Source organism: the organism of the source record quoted next, unplaced genomic scaffold, assembly GCF_019419815.1.
Source record: "Pyrus x bretschneideri cultivar Hongxiangsu unplaced genomic scaffold, Pyrus_bretschneideri_v1 Contig32, whole genome shotgun sequence".
Classification (NCBI taxonomy): domain Eukaryota; kingdom Viridiplantae; phylum Streptophyta; class Magnoliopsida; order Rosales; family Rosaceae; genus Pyrus; species Pyrus x bretschneideri.
In genome coordinates this window covers 1917459-1936555 of record NW_025999635.1, presented here as the reverse complement: position 1 = coordinate 1936555, position 19097 = coordinate 1917459, and the positions used below count along the sequence as shown (strand labels likewise).

Genomic DNA, 19097 nt, shown 5'->3' with positions numbered 1-19097 from the left:
ACGCCGTCTGTGGGAATCGAACCCACGACCACATGGTTAAAAGCCATGCGCTCTACCAGCTGAGCTAAGACGGCGGATGATTGGATTTGAATAATTAAGTTTTTTGATTCCGTTGTTAATCTCTCCCATGAGTTATTAGGGACCTTTGAAAATCTGTGAGAGTGGGACAGTTGGGAGTTGAGACTAATCACAAAATAAACCAAACAAGTAATTTCTTACTCTGAATAAAAGGGCGAAATATTTTTATTTATACAATCGATAGTAAGGAAAAAAAACTCGTATACATAATTTTACAGAGTCGGAAGCATAGATGTGCAAGAAGATAAAATCATTACGGAATTTGCTTTGAAACCTAAAACCAAGAATTTGAGAGATTACGGTCAGCATGGGTCCCACAGTTCGAGTGTGGACCCGGACTCAAACTCAAACCCTACTCTGCAGTGCAACCCCATCTGCAGACGTATTGTTTCTCTATGGATATGCAGCACTGTTCTTCCATCCTCCAAACGATTGTTCCCCGTCATCCTGTTCTACCTATAAAATGCAGACCAAAAAAAACCACACCCACATCAGTCAAACAAGAATGGTCATTGCTGAAAATGTTCGCTAAACTTTTAAGGAAAAAAATGAAGCGAGAAAAAAGTTACTTGCGGAGTGAAAGTTAGGCCGACTTTGATCTCCCCATGATAAGTATTATTAGCGCGAACAACGCTATAGTAAAGAGGATGTTGTTCGGCAGTTCCATTCTGCACTCCCAGTGCCAACAAGTCTTTCACGTATATTCTGCAAATTAAGACCAAATTTGATCTTCCATACATCAGTCGTGACTAAATAAGGACATATCTATTTTCGGTGATTGATAGGTCTTTGTGTCACATTTCATCCGTCCATTAAAAAGTGGATTAGTAGCATCACGTGACTAAAAAGTTTCTTGTGTTTAGGCTGAGCTCTACATCAAAATTGTATGTGAAATAACAATGTTGTGACTTACGTCGCTTGGCCGATAAAGTCATCAGAAGTGAAGGTGTCTTTGTCCATGATCTTGAGAGTGATCTTATACTCTCCCCCTGAACCTGGATATTCTGCCCTGAACGTAAATTTCTCGTTCCACTCCGGACTGCTTCCTTGTTCTGCATTATCGTTTCAAATCAGTCCATCTGCTTTTTTTTTTTAGTTACGCAACACAACACAACACAGAACAACACAAAAGTTGAAGTTGCCACAATGATGAAGAATTACAGTGCGACTGTTTTAATATTACAAGCAGGGCTTTCGTGCCGGTGCCGTGATCATTTGATGTAATTGATTAATTAAGTGTTTACTTGCAGACCATGAGATGTTGAGTACTTCAGCTTCTGGAAGGCAGCTTGTTCACGCTGTTTTAATTAATTACAATTTTAAAGGGAAGGAGAAAGCGTTGATCAATATATTAGTACGCCCACCGGTCTAGAAATACCTGCAGTACAGGGTAGATAATTCCATCTAATACCACTTTATTTCTCAAAGTCTCCTATAGTTGTGCTAGAAAAAAGTACACTAATTCGATGCATTACGCAACAATTCATAGAATAAATATATATATATATATATATATAGTGACGGATGCGTGACATTACTTTTTTTTAAATGATTTTTTACAAAAGTTTTTATAGGCCCACTTCATAATGTGTTTTAACTTTCTGAATCGTTTATCTTTTACAATATTATTTATAGATCACCCTTGAAAAAAATTAGACAAATTCAAAACTATTAAGATACTCATTTGCAGTAAAGAAAATAGATAAATACGATTCTAAAAAGAAACCCTAAATTCTTAATCTACGATTATATGGTTTTGAATTTAAGTGAGTTTTGGTAAACATGATCTTTGAGGAAAGACCTAAAAATTAGACAATTTAGATCGTTAAGATACATTACGGAGTGACCCCCACATGATATTTGAATTTGTTCTTGCAATGACTTGCCTTGCTTGTGCAAAAACTCAAGAAAGCAGAAGTACGAATATGGTTACATTCAAGTGTTTGGTGCAGGTGGAGGTGAATTAGAAACTTTAGAAGTTACCTCTGGCGACGCTGCTCTTTCTCTCTTGGCCTTTGTATTCAATCACAACATACGGATCCATACGACCTGCTAAATCATACTTTGTCTTAAAAATACAATCATTCCACGCTCACAACAACAACAACAACATCAACGATGCGGTAATTTTTCATGCAGAAGTTGATGCACAATCTCTAGTGGAGAAAAAAAACCGGTTCGGTAAGACACTGGGGTTGGCCTAGTGGTGCTGGTGGGTTGGGTGATGAGTACGAGTAGGCGAAGGTCACGTAGCAAAAACGAAAAAAAACCACTTGTGCTGGTAATAAAAACGAGTACATTTTTATAGTTTCTAATATATGCAGTATATTGTGGCCAAATCGTTTGAAGTTTTGAACTTTTCAAGAGTGACATGGAGATGAATAAACACAGAAACAAAAATTTTAAAGAACGCATGTTCGTGAATGCTTTCAACTAGTTACAAGCTCAAACAACTGAATAAATCATTGAGCAAGCTATAAATTAAACAAAATGTTGTAAAAATACAAAAGAAAGAAAGAAGAGAGAAGATTATACTGAATAAATGGGTTTCTCCAAGGCCCTTCGCACTCACAAGATTCACCTCCAATAACCCAACTGCCATCTCTCTCTCTCTCTCTCTCTCTCTCTCTCCTGAGATATGCGAATATCAGATTCAATGGAATTCTTGTACTAAAGCTGAGAGCTTTGACATGGTTTGTAACGAAGGATTCCAAGTTATATATAATACATACAAAAGGGCACTTGATTCTTCCACGATGGTCAACCTAAAAGCAACTGCACCCCATAGAATTCCCCTTGCAATTGGGTGATTGAATCCCCCTACCCCAAAAAAATTTGCACCAGCACATGCCAATTGCTCCACCTATTGGAATGATATTGTTGTACTAAAGGTGAGAGCTTTGACATGGTTTGTAACGAAGGACTCCAAGCTATATATAATACAAACAAAAGGACACTTGGTTCTTCTTGAGCGGTCAACTTAAGAGCAACTCCACCCCATAGAACTCCCCTGGTAATTAGGTGATTAAATCCTCTTACCCCAATAAAATTAGCTCCAGCACATGCCATTGGGTGGGCCCAACTCCCCCCAAGACCCACTGGCTGAGGCTCTGAGCAATCGGGCGAAAATGACTTGAGGCATCGCTTGAGGTTATTTAACGTCACCCACGTTATAATTTTCTTTTGCACCAAAGCGTATGTGCTTCAAATGCGTGTGGCCGCTAGTGGTTCAACAAAAATCCAGATGTGGGCCCTACTACAGTAGTCTTTTAATATGCGCCTTTGGATTTTCCAAATCCGACGGTCCATTTTTATTATGGTTTTTAAATATTCAAATAATAGAAAAGAATCTGTAAAAGATTTCCTCTCCACGTGGCACAACCTGAACACTTGGATTGCGAAAGAAAAAGCCATCCAACGGTCCATATTAATTATGTCATTAACAATGTTTGAAAATTGTAAATAAACATAAAAATTACAAAAATAAAAATAAAATTAAGAGTATGAACCGTAGCGTGACTGGGATGAGATTGTAATTTGAAATAATCACACATGGCTTGATAGGGTTGTTAAAAGTCCTATTTGAAAATAAACAATATGATTTTTTTTTTTAATATATATATATATTTTTTTTTAATGTGAATAGCCCAGGCCATTCAATTTTAGGGGCGAAGATGCACTCGGATAGTTGTTTTCACTAAGGCAGTAATTGCATTAGATCAATAGCCCGAGCAGTAATTGCCTTAGTGGGGTGGAGTTGTTCCAAGGCCAGGTCTTCCTATTAACTCAAAACTATTTCCAAATCTCAAGTGGATTTGCCAAAGCAGGTGAACTATTTGACCTGGACTCACTCGACAATTAAATAAAAAGAGGTATACTACTAGATCGTAATGTTAGTATCTTCTTGCTTCTCTTGTTTATATGTAGGTATAGGGTTTAGTTCATGATGCATTTGCTTATGGGACATAATTTGTTAGCAACCAACTGAAATTGCTGCTAATAACATTGCTCCAAAGTCCAAACTATTTATATAGAATCAGATCTCTGCCCCTTTGACGATCGCGTAATGCTTGGAGACCAAATTTATAAATCAAATTTGTAAACCAGATGATATGTTATCAGTAAAAAATAAGCATGTTAATCAACACTTAAGTAATAATCCAATTATCAACCACCACGCCATTTGATTTGCAAATTTGATCTCCCGCATTACCATTGACGGTCATATAACCATGTGCCTATATCCCTCTTAATAGACCTTTTAACGATCCTACCCTCACGTGCCTCTCCCAACGTGAACATGATTCTATACAACCGGTGTTGGAACAAATCCTCTTCTCTATAAAACCCACATTGGCATTTTTAATCTATCATCCTTGAAATTTCGTACTTAAGATATGAATTGAGCAGCAGATTTTTGACCACAGTACGAATTATTATTATTTGATTCAATTTAGGACACATTAAATAAAACCAGAGAACTTTAGCGGTCCAAAGAAACCAAACCAAAGGTTTTAATTGTTCCAAATGTTTGCACACAAGCCTACAACTCAGGCACAATAAACTGATATTACAAACCCGAAATACTCAAAAATCTGCCAGACGTTATCGAACGAATGTTTGTGCATTCACATGGCGGCCTTTTTCCTTATCTGTTGCGCGGAGGTGATAACTCAGCAGATCTGGACCTAGATCCAGATGGTGATCTTGATGCTCTATCAGGAGACCTCCAGTGATCTCTTCCGTCCTTATCTTCACGCATAGGTTTCCTACAACAGCGAAACAAGAACACATGATCAACGTAAAAGATCAGGCATTGCGTTCACATACATACTAAATAAAAATCAACCACTTTATAATGACAGCATAGTCCGAAAGATTATGTATGATGTGAACCCTGCAGTATAAGCTAGAAAAGTGAAGCAATTGGAGACTCACTTGTCATACCCATCGGCGTTTTCAATTGGTCCAGCCCCATTGTCATAACCTGGAGAATATGGTCTGCGATCATGATCACCGTCTCGCAGTGATGGAAGATCTTGGGGTGATCTTGGGTTGTCTCGGTGCCTTCTTCTCGGTGAAATAGAGTCGCCTCGCTGTCTTGGTGCAGGAGAATAGGACCTGAGAAAGTTATTTGCCAATGTACCTGCATCAGCGGGCTTTCCAAAAATAATATATAGTGAAATCAGGGAAATCTGTCACCTTCAAAGCTTACCTTGAGCGGTATCGACTTCTAGAACCTGATGGATAGCGTGGAGAGCGAGAACGAGAACGTGAACGCCCTGTGACATATCAGATACAGAATGGCGATTATGTTTAGCAGAAATGGCATCACAAATATAACAAACCATTTCTTAACTAATTTGATTATTCACTTCAGCAATGAATAGGAAGGCAATCATATGGCTGCAGATTTCTGATTACTTAGTGAAGCCAACATGATCAATAATGTTGAGGACCATCCCTCATTGTGGTCAGAAACAGCATGCCATAATGAGTATAACTTGTACTGTCATAAGAAACATACCATAATAAGATGATCGTCTTCCCCCATGGCCTGATGGCTCTCTGCAAAAAGCAAAACAGGCAAATGGTATTTCAAACTTACAGAGTCAAGTTAGTAAGAAAGATACCAAGAGAGTGAGAGCGAGTCAGAATAGTAGAAACTACCTAACCCTAGTCCTTTGGCGCATCTCCTCCGGCCTTTTCCTAGTCTCTGCAGCAACAACCACAGATATCTCCCTCCCAGCAAAAATCTTCCCATTCATATGATACTGAGCCTCTGCGGCCTCATAAGAATCCACAAACTGAATAAATGCAAATCCCCGAGGTTCCCTACATAGAAGTTCAAAAAAAACTTAGTACAGTACAAAGAAGCAGAGATTAAGAGTGAGCAAAGACAGAATGTATGAGGGCAATGACTTTTCAAAATTAGCATAGTAAGTTACCACCACAGTGCCATTACTCTGTACACATATCTTACGTCAGCTCTTGAGCACTTCCACTTAAGTGGATGCTGAATTTAAGAAAAGCAGATAAACTCGAAGCTTAGTGGCTGACCTTTTCTTTATAGTCAAGTATGAAAGGCAACTTCAAAATATGCAAGTAACTTGGAAATTCTTCTCATTCTTTAAGAAGCACTTGAAATCAACGTTGCCCACAAATTCTTCACATTCTTGTGATTATAAGCACTTGAAATCAACGTAGTCCTCACCAAACTTCTATTTGATTGTTGTAATTATATAATTTCGCTTCATAAAAAAGAACATTCTTCATTGACATTACTCCTAACACGCTTGGAATACCACTATGTTAGGCAATGATAAACAGTAGGCCTTCATCAAATGTGAGGCTTGGGCTTGTTTTAACTTCGAAAACACCCCTGACAAACCAGTTCAAATATTCACTATGAAAAAGGAAAATAAATATTTCAAAAAATAGTTTACGAAATTCCACACACATGTAATATATTCCCTGCTTGTATATTCTAACCAAGAATGCCAACATGTAGGAAGTACGAAATTTGAAAGAAATAAAATTTCAAATAGCAATCTTATCAACCGAGTTTCACTTGTTGACCTCAAACAAATCGTAGGAACTATAAGCACGATGTGTAAATAGATGCCGACCTCAAACCAACTAATTCACCCATTTGAAGCTTTTATATAATCTGGATAGTGCTCATTCACTTGTCAAACATAGCAAGCTCAGGTTCATTTTCAAGATTATAGCCTACAACACCATTATCGATGCATCGAACACGCATTGACAAAATTAAAGCTCACCCAGTATAGTAGTCCTTGGGAATGTAGACATCCCGAACTTCCCCATATCTTTCAAAGGGAGCTCTCAGCTCTTCAGCTCTGCAAAATTAGACAAAAAACCCCAAATGTCAGAAAACAGACCAGCAAACAAATCAAACCAAAAATTCAAACTTTTCTTTCACAGGACCTGCAATCCAGAGGAATGTTCCGGACCAAAAGACTTCCATTATTCTGTTCCTTGCGCCTTCTTGGGGGGCTTCTTCCTCGCCCACCTCCTCCGCCGCCGCCGTAGCTCCTCCTCGGAGGACTATAGTACTGTGGGCTGTACCTCCTCATATCCAATACTGCAAAAAGTACCCAAATTGATTGGTTTCACGATCACATAGCAAGAAGAAGCAACGATTGGAATCAGGGTTTTGCCAATTTCTCTGATCGGATGAAGACTTTGAAGATTCGAGAGAAGAGATTTACCTGCGAGTTTCTGAACACAGTGAATCGTACGGACGATGAGAGAGCTACGAAGAAAGTGTACTTTTGTGGATCTGAATTTTCTGAAGGGAAAGATTTTCGAAACCCTGATTTTTAAGAGCCCCGAGTCTACGGTTGAGTCTTCAGACAGTCCATCTGATGACGTACTTTTGGTGGGCCGTTGGGCCGGGTTTCTGTGACCAGTTTTTGGGCCCTTAATTTCACTTCCTGCTAGCACACGTCCTGAATATTCTCCTACTTAATCAAAAACTACATCTTTGTCTTCTATCCAATGTTTAAAATATCGGTATCGATGAAAATATCGAAAGGTAAATTTATGGAAATATCAGTAGATATATCGAATATTGATTGCTTTCGATGGAAATGATGAAATTTGCTCAAAAACATGGGAATTTGAAATTATTTTTTAGGGAATGTTATATGAAGCTATAACACACGTATGAATCAAGAATTAATGATTAGATACTGTGTAAACAATAAGTATGTGATATGTGAGAAGAAAAACTTTAATATAGTGACAAGTAATAAGGTAAAGCATTTCACTAGAAATAATAAATTATACATATCTTAATTGAAATTTTCGTCACGAAAGCAGCACACGTTTTATTGAAGTAAACTAATACCATAAAGAAAGAAATTTAAAAAACCGAAGAAAAAAAAAACAATGCAAAAGGCTCATGCATATTTCCTGCAAACCCTAGATATTTCCTTAAAATATCGAAAATATCGAGAAATTTGATTAATTTTCAAAAATATCGGGGATATGAGATGAAGTTTAGATTTCATCCCCTCTTTCCATATTATTCCTTGAATTTTTGGATATTTCCATGGAAATATCGAGCATATTTAGGATATTTCAAACACTGCTTCTATTGCAACAAAAAAGTTAAGGATATTAACGTAATTTCACAAAACAATTTTTTTTTTTTTTTTAAACCTCACCTACATGTAAGTTTATCATCTTTTTTTTTTTTTTTTAAGATAATAAAAAACATCTCTCCTCACTCCCACTTCTCTCTCACTCTCTTCCTCTCACCTTCAATTTAAAACAACCAAAGTATAAAATTTCACACACTTTATATGTGGGCATATACTATTTATTATTATTATTATTTTGAATAAACGATATTATCTACGCTAAAGAAAAATAATGGATTTAACCTCACAATAAGAAGTAATAATGTAGTTCAAACTCGTTCTTAATTATTAAATTTGTCTTCTCAATTATCGAGTTTGTTTTAGTATGCTTCTTCACGAATTATAAGATGAGGTATTTTATAGGGTATTCAAATACTATAAATTGTTCCTTTTATTTCGTTTTGTGGGATTATAAGAGATTTTACACCATAAAATACATCTTCTAGAATATAGAGACGATAATTTGGTGTTATGGCAAGAAAAAAACTGCCAAATTTTTTGAAAGGGGGAGGATCAGTATGACGTTACTCCCCCAAATCAAGATTGGTGGTATCACTGTTCATTAGGCTCTTGAAATGTTTTTATATAAAACTTACGTTATTCTCGTGTTATAGTTATTTAGATATAAGACCAGTGATGTAGTTAATTATTAGATTTTGAGATTTCATTTAACAATTTAGGTTCATTGACTTATGATCCAACTAAGCAATTTTCCTATTTTATAACGATGACTTAGCTTGTTTTTAAGGATGTATGTTTACTAACTTTTCCGAATATCATTTATACCCTTTTGAGTACATTTTGCACCTGATGTGCAAATATTTTTTAAAATCATGGAAATTCTCGCAATAAAAAATAGCACGCAGCTAACAAATAAATAAATTGCAAGGTTTAAAATTTAACCCCATGTTTTTAGCTAAGTCACAGGATTAACCCTGAAGTTTCTCCAGTGCTTTTACCACTTCATCCATATTTGGCCTACACCTGGGTTCTATTGATAAGCATTGGCTTGCAAGGTTAGCTGCTCCAAGAGCTACCCCCACAGAGTACTGGCCTTCAAGACGATCATCGAAAATTCGGACAACTTTACGTTTGCTGGCAAGGTAACGCCTCGCCCATTCGACTAAATTTTGTTCCTCAGATGGCCGGTTCTTGTCCACAGCTCGTCTGCCAGTCAGCGTTTCAAGCAGAACAACTCCGAAACCATACACATCACATTTCGCGGTACAATCACCTTCAGAAAGCGAATGAAGAACAACTGATTACTCGGGTTGTTTTTGTGTATGAACACGAACAATCTCTTAACTAAACAAAAGATACCTGTGGCTATATGCTCAGGAGCTGCATAACCATGTGTTGCCATGACGTCTGTTGAAACATGGTTTCTATAACTTGCTGATCGATCCTCGCCAACAAAAAAATCATAAAGCTTGGCACCGTAGGTAGGGATGGGCAAATACGCATTGGTTATAGGAAACTGCGGTTATCCATCCATTTAAATTTAACGGTTATGGTTATGGGTAACCGTTTATCCGTGAAATTTAAATGGACGGTTATGGGTATTACCCGCGGTTATAAACGAGTACCCATTTAACCGTTTATTTTAATATATGTAAAACTTAAAAAAATAAAATAAAAAATTAGTTTCTAACTAGGTTTAGTATCCTGAGATATATTTGGTTATAAAGGGCCACATAATATATATATATATATATATATATATATATTTATGCCTCATTTGAGAGAAAAAATATAGTTGATAGAACATGCTAATTTTTAATATATGTGATTGAATATGCTAAAGCATTAGAGTGTTCGACAATTTTGTTTTGGAGTCTTTTAGAGCTTTAACCAATTCAAGATGATGATTTGAGCATTTAGAAACATGTTATTATCAGATGATGCGTACCTATATATATTATTAGAGTTGTTAGAGATTAAAGTGAAACGAGAGTCATATATTATTTTGTTTATTTTCTTCACTAGTATCAAATAAGAGAAATGAACGTAGAGAGGAACACATGAGGAAAACATGATTATTACTTTATGCTTTTCATCTTTTTGTACTATTCATACGACACAAACATACGTCTCTTTTAATGCATGTAAAAGGCTTACACACCAAAATAATAAAAACCAAACTTCTACTATTTAAGCAATATAATTTTGACTTCTATTCTTCCACTTTCCACCATTAGCCATATGTGGTTGTTTTCTTTATGTGGGCATCCACACCAATTTCACAAAAGAAATCATTACTTGAGTATTTATAGTCTCAACAACTACTAATGTTAGTTAGAAACAATTCAAGAATTAATTACAAAAAAAAAAAAAAACAAAAAGGCACAACTTTGTATTACTTGTAGGGCAAGTAACCCCATTATTTTTCTTAAAAAAGGCACAAGGTACGGAGAAATATCATCACAATAATTCTTAAGCCTATCTTTTCTCTTTATGCAGATGCACCCCCTCTCTCTCCTTCAGTTAAATTTAGGTCATAACGCATTATTAAACACGCTTATGACACTGAGCTAAGGAACTAAATGCTTATTTACTACAAAGTCGTTCACAATATTCATCAAGCAATCCAAGTAATCTATAAAACATGGTTTCAATTTAGATATTTTTTCAGCAATGATTACATGAAACATTCACCATGAAGCATGAACTCTAATTTTACGTTTTTTTTTTCTTTCAAATTATAGATTCAGCTTACATTTATTGCTCTTATAATTCTGATGAATTGAATATGCATGAATAAGAGAAGAAAAAAAATGGGATTTTTCAAACCCTACATGCATGAGAGCCGCAGCATGAAGCCGCGCTACCCCAACCACCAAGTCGTTCCTGCTCCAAAACTCTAAGGTCCAAAATAAAGCCATTTTGCATCACCTTTCTTACAGACCTGGGCTGCCTGTTATCGACCCGCAACCCAATTGGGCATATGCACCAAATTGTCCCGCTTGTTTTCTTTTTCTTTTGGGCCTTGTTTTATTTTTGGCTCACATGAAATAACAAGCCCATGGGTTAGGCCTTGTTTTTCACTTTTCCTTCTTAGCTCAATAATTGGGTATATAATTTGTTAACCTATTTACTTCTCATTTGTTGCCCAGCAACCCAACAACCACTCTTTTGAGCTTGCAAGCCACAACAACACCATATTTTGGGTCGTCACTCATTCTTTTCACAAATAGATCCTGAAGCTATTCCCGTTCACTACATATGTATATTGTGTTTGTTTGCATGTATCATGAACCTAGAGTTCGTACTTAAACTTGAACTTGAAATTTTGAAATTAAGTGTTATAAAAATTCGAAGTTTCATAAAACAATACATCCGTAAAAATCCGGAGTTCTTGTAGGTGATTTGTTAGGATTACATGTAGATGATACTTTTAAAAACAACTGTAAAATTTAGTTTGTGCAAATTACTTTATTGTCCATAATTTTATTTTGTGATAGAAGACAAAAATGTTTTTTCACCATCTTATAGTTGAGAAAAAGAGTTTCATTAATATATGGTTTAAATTAACTTCTTCCTTACAAATCTATTATATGTAAATAAACTAGCTTGAAATATGTCTAATTTTATGGAAAGAGATCCTCTCTGGACCTCTTCCACCAAATTCACTAAATCAATCGATCCAGGCCCTTAAATTTTGATCCAACGACTACAAACAGGGGGCCCTTTTAAAAGTTATAATAATTTTAGCCGTTGAATTAAATTTCAAGGGTCTGAATTAGATGATTGGGTGGATTTAGTGGAAGAGATCCGAAAATGATTCATTTCCCAATTTTTGGCCTAACAATTAGATTAGTCCAATTTTTAGTTATTTTTTTATTTAGGTCCATGAATAGGACTCTATGTGTCAGCACTTTTATTGTTAGGTTGATATTTTGCATTGTGATTACTATTTTTCTCTACTATAGCTATTCAATGGAAAAAAAAATGATACGATCGGTACTTTGCTAGCTATTCTCTGTAAGAATAATCGCTAAAAATATAGCGACTAATATATTAACAGTCGCTATCTTTCTACCAATCCCCCCATTCAATTTTTTTTTTTGAGTTTTTTATTTATTTATTTTTATTTTGTTAATGTTTCTTTTACATTAGACCCATCTCAAAACATATGGATCAAGATCCTCTCCTGAGAAAAGGATGAGGATCCTCTTGACCAAGCCCATCGGGCTGTTGAAATTTTATCTAACAGTTACAAACAAGGGACCCCTCTAAAAGTTATAATAATTGTAGCCGTTGGATAAATTTCAACGGTCTAATGGACTTGGTCAAGAGGATCCTCACTAGGGATGGGCAAATACTCATTGGTTACGGAAGGATAATCGTAGTCACCCATATCCAATGAGTATTTGCCCATCCCTACACATAGAGCAATGGCCATGCCGGTACCAGGTACGGTAGCTGTGAGCGAATTCTCATCAATCCACCCCTTAAAGACACGTCGCATACGAACTCCATTGACTGTTGCATTAATACGGAAGTTCCTTGTGGCTGTTTTCAGTTCATCAATGCAGAAGCTCTTCAAGTTGAAGGGCTGCAAGATCTCACCCTCTATCTGTGGAGTTGAAGGCACCGAGACAGACGAAGCCCTCACATTCGAATTCAATCCTGGACATGTAAATGTTAGCATGCCATATATTACTTGTAACTTGTAGGCTATGGTGTACTAGTAACTAACAACTAAAGAGTCATTTTCAATGTGTATTAAAATTCATCAATCATATACAACACACGATTTTTTATCCATGCAATCAGCTAAAGAGTGAATGAATCGCAAGTCGCAAACCTACCATCGCGAGGTGGGTTCGAAGGTGAATCTTCATTAGCTGGTTTCTTGTCTATGCAATCAGCAGCTGCAGTCAATTGGGGCGCATTACTATGAAACTGTCCTCAATAACTGAAACTTGAAATGAAACTATTACCCTTAACGATCAGTATTTGATAACCGTTTCGTATTTTGTTCTAAGTTGTTTCACTTTCCTCATCTCTCCAACACAAAAATGAAAACTAAAAACGAAAAAATAAAATGGTCATCAAACAGACCATAACATTCATTTAATAAAATTTTCCGGACTTCATAAGTAAATATGAACTCAATTGATTTGAGTACTGCTGCACTCCACAAAACATGTTCTGTATTCCAAACTCAGATGATATGCAGCCTTTTCATCGAATTGCAAATTTTTTAATCAACTAAAAGAGAGCAATCCCAAGCCAGCAACGAGGATGAATGTTTATCCTACACAGCCTTATCCTTGTTAATCAACTAAGGTTATTTAAATCGAAGATGAGCAGTTGTAAAATTAAAACGATCATATAAATTTACATGATGACGCATATACAAGTAAAATTGAATTCAAAGGCCGATGAATGTAATGAAAACTCACGGTCGATGATCGAGGAGGGAGTCGAGGGACCGAGTAAAGGGGACTGCAGAGAGGTCGTCATGCAACTGCAAGGCGGAGGAGAAACAAGTAACAAGAACAAAGATTACCAAGTTTACATATTACAGTTGACCAGACACATTTTGTAACCATGTTTTTTATTTGAAATTTCTACACGATCATAGACAGCATATATAAACAGACTTTTCAACGTTTTCATTGAATACAATAGCGATGCAAAACCAAACCCACGGAAAAAAAAAAAAAAAAAAAAACTAATAACAGAATGAGTTTTGAAATTTCCAACAGGCGATGCATGCCCGCTGTCTAACTTGTCCAACACCGATAGTGTCCCCATCTTAACCACCCGTGGTCGCGTTTCAGAATCGGCTGCTGCTTATCATTCATATAATTATCTCCAACAGAAGACAAACAAAATGAGAGTTTGCTAGAAACTGGTTCTTCATGAAACTTGGTTTGGGACTGGAAGTTTAATTTAATCATGGAGCTTCAGTTAGTTTATCAAATCAAGGGGAAATAATGGGAGATGATTTTTGAAGGCTATTTGAAGGCTAAATGTAACTGGGCAGACGACAAAAAGAATTGGAGCTAAACTTTTGTTGAGCCAAGTTTTCTTGTGCAGACTGTTTTTGTTGAACTGCAAGTACCTAAACGGAAGGTAAGTCCCACATCGACGAGAGCGTGAAGAACGAGCTAGAATAGGCAATATAAAATAAAGCGGCGTGTAAGGCGTTGAAATCACGGAGCCATGCGTTGAGCACATAGCGAACTATTCTTTCGCCTTTTACTAAAGAATACCGTGTGTTCATAGCTATAAGTGGCATACGCCTATTTTTGGAGGGGCGCACCTCTGTGGGTGTCCCTTACAATTCTAGTAAATGATTAAAGGTACGGCTGGGTCCTAGTACAACTACGGAAATACGAGTGCCAAAATTGGGAATGAATACTTAGATTGCGAGGCATCTAGATGATTTATGTAGTTAAAAAATAGATACCTAAAAACACTTTGTACGTTTGCCGATGAAGATCAATGTTTGCCGATGAAGATCAATGTTTGTTCTAATACCTCATAATATATATATCATTTTATTTTCTAGTTTATAATGAAATTATATATATTGTAGGTATAAACAAACATTTATTTACACGAAATACAATAGATTTACTTAAATCTGTCTAGGTGCTAGGTCTTTGCCCGCCGTCCGACTAGCATCTTTTAGAACCTTGTTACATACACTCTAAAAACTAGAAATACAGTATAATATACGGCTCTAGATGTTTTAAAGATTCCGCTACGGGTACGGGCATACAACTGAAAAAGGATTTCTACGTACGGAGCTGCTAGAGTAGAAGCTGTTGTGGTGTACAGAGATCCATGCTTGCCGCTGGCATGGCGGAAATAAGGACCATGCGCGCGAGAGGCGTTGAAGGTCTGTCATCATTCTGGTGCTTCGTTTGATGTGGTCTGCTTAGTTCCTCATATTCCAGGCTCAGAAACAAAAAATGCTTGAGAGAAAAGTAACCAGGAAGGCATTCACAAAACAAAATTGTACATTATTCGACTGTCTGCAGTTACATACTCGTTACAAGATACAGTATTCAATATACACACTATCTGCTTCCTTCCGCTTTCTTCTTCCTATTTCTTTTCCCTCCCTTTCCTTTCAGACTGAATCCCAGTTTTCCCTTGAACCAATCAAACTAATGATAAAGCATGCATGGATTATGAATGTCTCATGCTGGGATGGGGGAAGCGGATGCCCTGGGACGATGAGGAGTTGCTGCATTGTTGACTCCGTTGATGCTGTGTCTGCGATGTTTGGGGGCGTGGTTTGAATGTGCATGAGGGTTTGGGCGATGTTCATTTTGGGAGATACCTGAGCCCTCCGAGTCACTGGGCTCCTGAAGTTGCTCCAACGCTTTTACCACGTCATCCATGGTTGGCCTAACTCTGGGTTCTACAGCTAAGCATCGAATTGCAAGGTTCACAGCTCTGAGAGCTTCATCCAAAGAGTACTGGCCTTCAATACGACCGTCAAAAATTTGAGTAACTTTGCGTTTGCTTGCAAGGTAAGGTTTGGCCCACTCAACTAAATTGTGCTCTCCCGATGGCCGGTTCTTGTCCACAGCTCGTCTGCCAGACAATAGTTCGAGCATAACAACCCCAAAGCTATACACGTCACTTCTCGCAGTTAAATGACCTAAAAAAAAAAAGAAATAAGGATCAGCAGGGAGCAATCATGCATTCTTGTCATATTTAAGAAGAAAATACAGCCATATGGTTGCTGCAGCACTGATCAAGATGATGAAGACATCGGGACGAAAGCTCTTATTAAGCAGAAGTGTGAAAGGAAAACAAATTGTTTCAACAGATTTTTACCTACCACAGCGAAGTGAGGAGTAAGTCAATCACGTATCCAAAAAGTACAGCGGAACTTTCTGCAACTATATGGAGGTGAAAAAAATGAACAGGAAAATCAAAACCAAAAGCTGGTCATTCCTTAGGGTACTGCAGCAGGGAAATCTTCAAGAGGTGAAAAAAATGAACAGGAAAATCAAAACCAAAAGCTGGTCATTCCTTAGGGTACTGCAGCAGGGAAATCTTCAAGGAAGGGCAGGATAATATGTAGGCTGTAGCAGAAGGTTTCAGATGCAACATAGGTATTGAGTAGTGGGAAACAGACACCAATGTACTACATACGAAGACGGGATAATGTCATAGTCCATGACGGTATCAAGTCTTTTTTTTCTTTCTAAAATTGATCGAAGCCTGGCTGTGGTTAGAACCTAGAAATATTTGGTTACAACTTTGGTGAAAGGTAGATGAAGCTGTAAACAAATATCCCCCATTTTTAAGGGTAGGTTGCTTTTGTATGTGAACTCAATCCTGTTAACTAAACGTACCTGTGGACATATACTCAGGCGCTGCGTAACCATATGTCCCCATGACTCTTGTTGAGACATGGCTTTTATCACCGGCTGGGCCATCCTTGGCTAGACCAAAATCAGAAAGTTTGGCATTGTAGGTCTGTTGTTTTTCAATTAAAATTGTGTGAGAAAGTCTTACCAGAATTCTTCTAGAAGCAATAAAACTCAACAATTAAAAGTTTCAGTTACCGAATCCAGCAGGATATTAGCAGTTTTGAAGTCCCGATAGATCACTTTTGCCTCGTCACTGTGAAGAAATGCTAGGCCCTTAGCAGCACCGAAAGCAATCTTCATACGAAGGTTCCAGGAAAGTGGTTGAAAGTAAGACGCCCCTGTTCCACCAATAACATTTTAATTCACTAAATTATACTTACATAGTTCATACTGAAATATTTGATATCCTTAACAATGTCTTACTTTAATAGATCAAAAGGCTAAAGAGTGAGGGAAGTTCATAACTCACTTCTAAACAGATGGTTATCCAAGCTTCCGCGAGGCATAAATTCATACACCAAAAGACGGTGGTCATCCTCTAAGCAGTAACCAATCAACCTTACAAGATTTTCGTGATGCAGCTGCCCAAGGTAGTTGATTTCCGTCTACAGTTCAAGAGGCTCCACAAAGTCAATAAATTATTCCGTGAAAATATTACGTGTAACGTTATATACATGCAACAACTATAACGGAAGAAGATTCATTAAGATTGGTTCAATATATTAGCCCTTCGACCTAAACACATCTTTTCCTCTATGGGGGACTCTGAGAAATTGATGGTCAATGCATATTAGATTTTCAAATATTTGATTGCACCAAAAACAAATAAAAAAGATATTCGGAAAGTGCCTGTAAGCAAAAGAAGGATAGAAGTGATACTCACCAACCATTCTTTGTGACCCTGGAGACCTTCTTGGTTAAGCCTTTTCACAGCAATAACCATGCCAGTACCGGGCTTGGCAGCTGTTAATGAATTCTCATCAACCCACCCCTTATAAACAGAGCCGAAACCACCTTCACCCACCATACTATCAGGACGGAAGTTCCTGGTGGCAGTTTTCAGTTCATTGAAGGCGAAGCTCTTCAAATTGCAGGATTGCAAGATCTCGTCCTCTGTCCGAGGAGTTGAAGTCACTGAGACAGACGACACCTTGCTATTTGAATGTAATCCTACACATTTCAAATACCATATAATGCTCAACATTCAGTCATCATATATAAGTTCTAACAAGAATCTATAACATCACAATATAAAACAGTAAGGCTAAGTTAGTTGTTCCTGTATATGGTACAAAAACTTAAATCTCGAATTTGGCATCGATTGACTTTCAACAACAAAATGGTTAGCTTCGGATGATGCCACAGCTTATGAAGTACCATGGTAATCTAACATGGTGCTCGAGGTTCGGTTCCAAGAGGTCTTGCTTTTCCATATGAGGAAATTTAAACAGAACAAAAAAGGAAAATTACGAAGTTCATCATTAATTACAAATAAATTTCAAGTTTCTCCTTGAAATTTCATTATCTTAAACCGGAGCAGTAAAAGTCACATAAACCAAGAAGCAGGACTCATCAGAACAGCATCAGAACAAAATTCCAAAAAAAGAAAAAAAAAAAAAAAACAGCAAACTATGCTATAGCTGCTATAAACTCCAAAACTGCATGTTGCATTAATCAAACACAACCAACTTTGATCAAAGTTCCAAACTTTTAATTAACAGAGTTAAGAAACTAAATGATGAATCTTAAACTTGATGAAACTTAATTACCATTATGATGGGGGCTGTCAGCTTTAATTCTAGAACTTAAGCAAGAACCCATCACCAGAAAACGTCCCAAGAACACGTCTTTCGAGACCCAACTGCCAGAAGAGGAGGAAAAAATAGAAACCCAAGTTTGCAAACAAGTTGCAAAGCGCAAGCAAAAGCAGAAGACCGTGAATCAAAGATGATGGTCTCACCAATCAGTGTGAACGCTCTCTCTCTCTCTCTCTCGGCTAGGCTTTTTCACAAACACCTAGCTGTCAAGAGCACGAAATAACTCAGCAATTGAATAGTGGAAAAAATTGAAGAGATCAAAGAAAAGCTCTGTGCTTTGAACATAGCAGATTTTTCAGGTACATGTGGGGGTGTTTGGTTGCTGGGAAAGTTCTTTTATTCGACCTTCGGGAAGGACAAAAGTGTGAGAGGTTTGACTTGCCATCCCCCACTTGAGCGTTTCTTTTGGTGTTTTCTTTATCTGCACGCAGCACGTTGGTGGATTGGAAAATGGTAAAAAGAAAAGAGTGTTCAATGGGGCTTATCCAAATTACGTGCTGTCTGCATCTCTCTCTCTCTCTCTCTCTCTAGTGGGTGCGTGTGACAGGTTTGCATGGCTGCAGCCTCTGCTGTGCGTTTTACTTCTCTTCCATGTAATTCTTGTAGTGAAACGAAAGCCAACTCTCACTCAAGTTACGGGTTTAACGTTGGTTTAATTATGTTCATGATAATGATTAGCCATG

At 37.2% G+C, this 19097-nt stretch overlaps 3 protein-coding genes and 2 non-coding genes across 5 annotated transcripts; 1 reads left to right on the top strand and 4 right to left on the bottom strand.

Annotated features, from left to right (window-relative positions):
• Position 1: 1 nt before the first annotated feature.
• On the bottom strand, positions 2–74 carry TRNAK-UUU. Its single transcript has one exon. It is a non-coding gene; the product is annotated as a tRNA-Lys (tRNA).
• Positions 75–238: 164 nt separating this feature from the next.
• Positions 239–2753, bottom strand: LOC103935486 (16 kDa phloem protein 1-like). Its single transcript, XM_009345258.3, has 5 exons — positions 2614–2753; positions 2062–2127; positions 992–1130; positions 648–783; positions 239–534 (listed from the first exon to the last, which is right to left on the bottom strand). Exons 1-5 carry the CDS (start codon positions 2678–2680, stop codon positions 472–474), a joined length of 471 nt encoding a protein of 156 aa, XP_009343533.1. The 5' UTR covers positions 2681–2753; the 3' UTR covers positions 239–471.
• Positions 2754–4560: 1807 nt separating this feature from the next.
• Positions 4561–9612, bottom strand: LOC103935469 (serine/arginine-rich SC35-like splicing factor SCL30). The gene is made up of 10 exons (XM_009345240.2): positions 9570–9612; positions 9184–9483; positions 7314–7565; positions 7030–7186; positions 6864–6941; positions 5749–5913; positions 5606–5646; positions 5294–5360; positions 5017–5199; positions 4561–4847 (listed from the first exon to the last, which is right to left on the bottom strand). The coding sequence occupies exons 1-10, from the start codon at positions 9610–9612 to the stop codon at positions 4727–4729; spliced, it is 1407 nt and encodes a 468-aa protein (XP_009343515.2). The 3' UTR covers positions 4561–4726.
• A 4807-nt stretch (positions 9613–14419) lies between these two features.
• Positions 14420–14536, top strand: LOC125480277. Its single transcript, XR_007260655.1, has one exon. It is a non-coding gene; the product is annotated as a U5 spliceosomal RNA (small nuclear RNA).
• Positions 14537–15208: 672 nt separating this feature from the next.
• LOC103935495 (receptor-like cytoplasmic kinase 176) lies at positions 15209–18817 on the bottom strand. Its single transcript, XM_018644518.2, has 6 exons — positions 18367–18817; positions 17481–17767; positions 17067–17202; positions 16793–16935; positions 16580–16703; positions 15209–15876 (listed from the first exon to the last, which is right to left on the bottom strand). Exons 1-6 carry the CDS (start codon positions 18416–18418, stop codon positions 15410–15412), a joined length of 1209 nt encoding a protein of 402 aa, XP_018500034.1. The 5' UTR covers positions 18419–18817; the 3' UTR covers positions 15209–15409.
• Between the last annotated feature and the right edge of the window lie 280 nt (positions 18818–19097).

Coding starts and splice junctions, on each gene's coding strand:
- LOC103935486 (XM_009345258.3), bottom strand. CDS start 2,680: ATGGCAGTTGGGTTATTGGAGGTGAATCTTGTGAGTGCGAAGGGCCTT. Junction 784..991: donor GACTTTATCGGCCAAGCGAC/GTAAGTCACAAC, acceptor CTTAATTTGCAG/AATATACGTGAAAGACTTGT. Junction 535..647: donor GCCTAACTTTCACTCCGCAA/GTAACTTTTTTC, acceptor TGCATTTTATAG/GTAGAACAGGATGACGGGGA.
- LOC103935469 (XM_009345240.2), bottom strand. CDS start 9,612: ATGGCAACACATGGTTATGCAGCTCCTGAGCATATAGCCACAG. Junction 9,484..9,569: donor TCCTGAGCATATAGCCACAG/GTATCTTTTGTT, acceptor CGCTTTCTGAAG/GTGATTGTACCGCGAAATGT. Junction 5,361..5,605: donor AAGACGATCATCTTATTATG/GTATGTTTCTTA, acceptor GATATGTCACAG/GGCGTTCACGTTCTCGTTCT.
- LOC103935495 (XM_018644518.2), bottom strand. CDS start 18,418: ATGGGTTCTTGCTTAAGTTCTAGAATTAAAGCTGACAGCCCCCATCAT. Junction 16,704..16,792: donor CTAATATCCTGCTGGATTCG/GTAACTGAAACT, acceptor GAAAAACAACAG/ACCTACAATGCCAAACTTTC. Junction 15,877..16,579: donor GCCTGAGTATATGTCCACAG/GTACGTTTAGTT, acceptor TTTTTTTTTTAG/GTCATTTAACTGCGAGAAGT.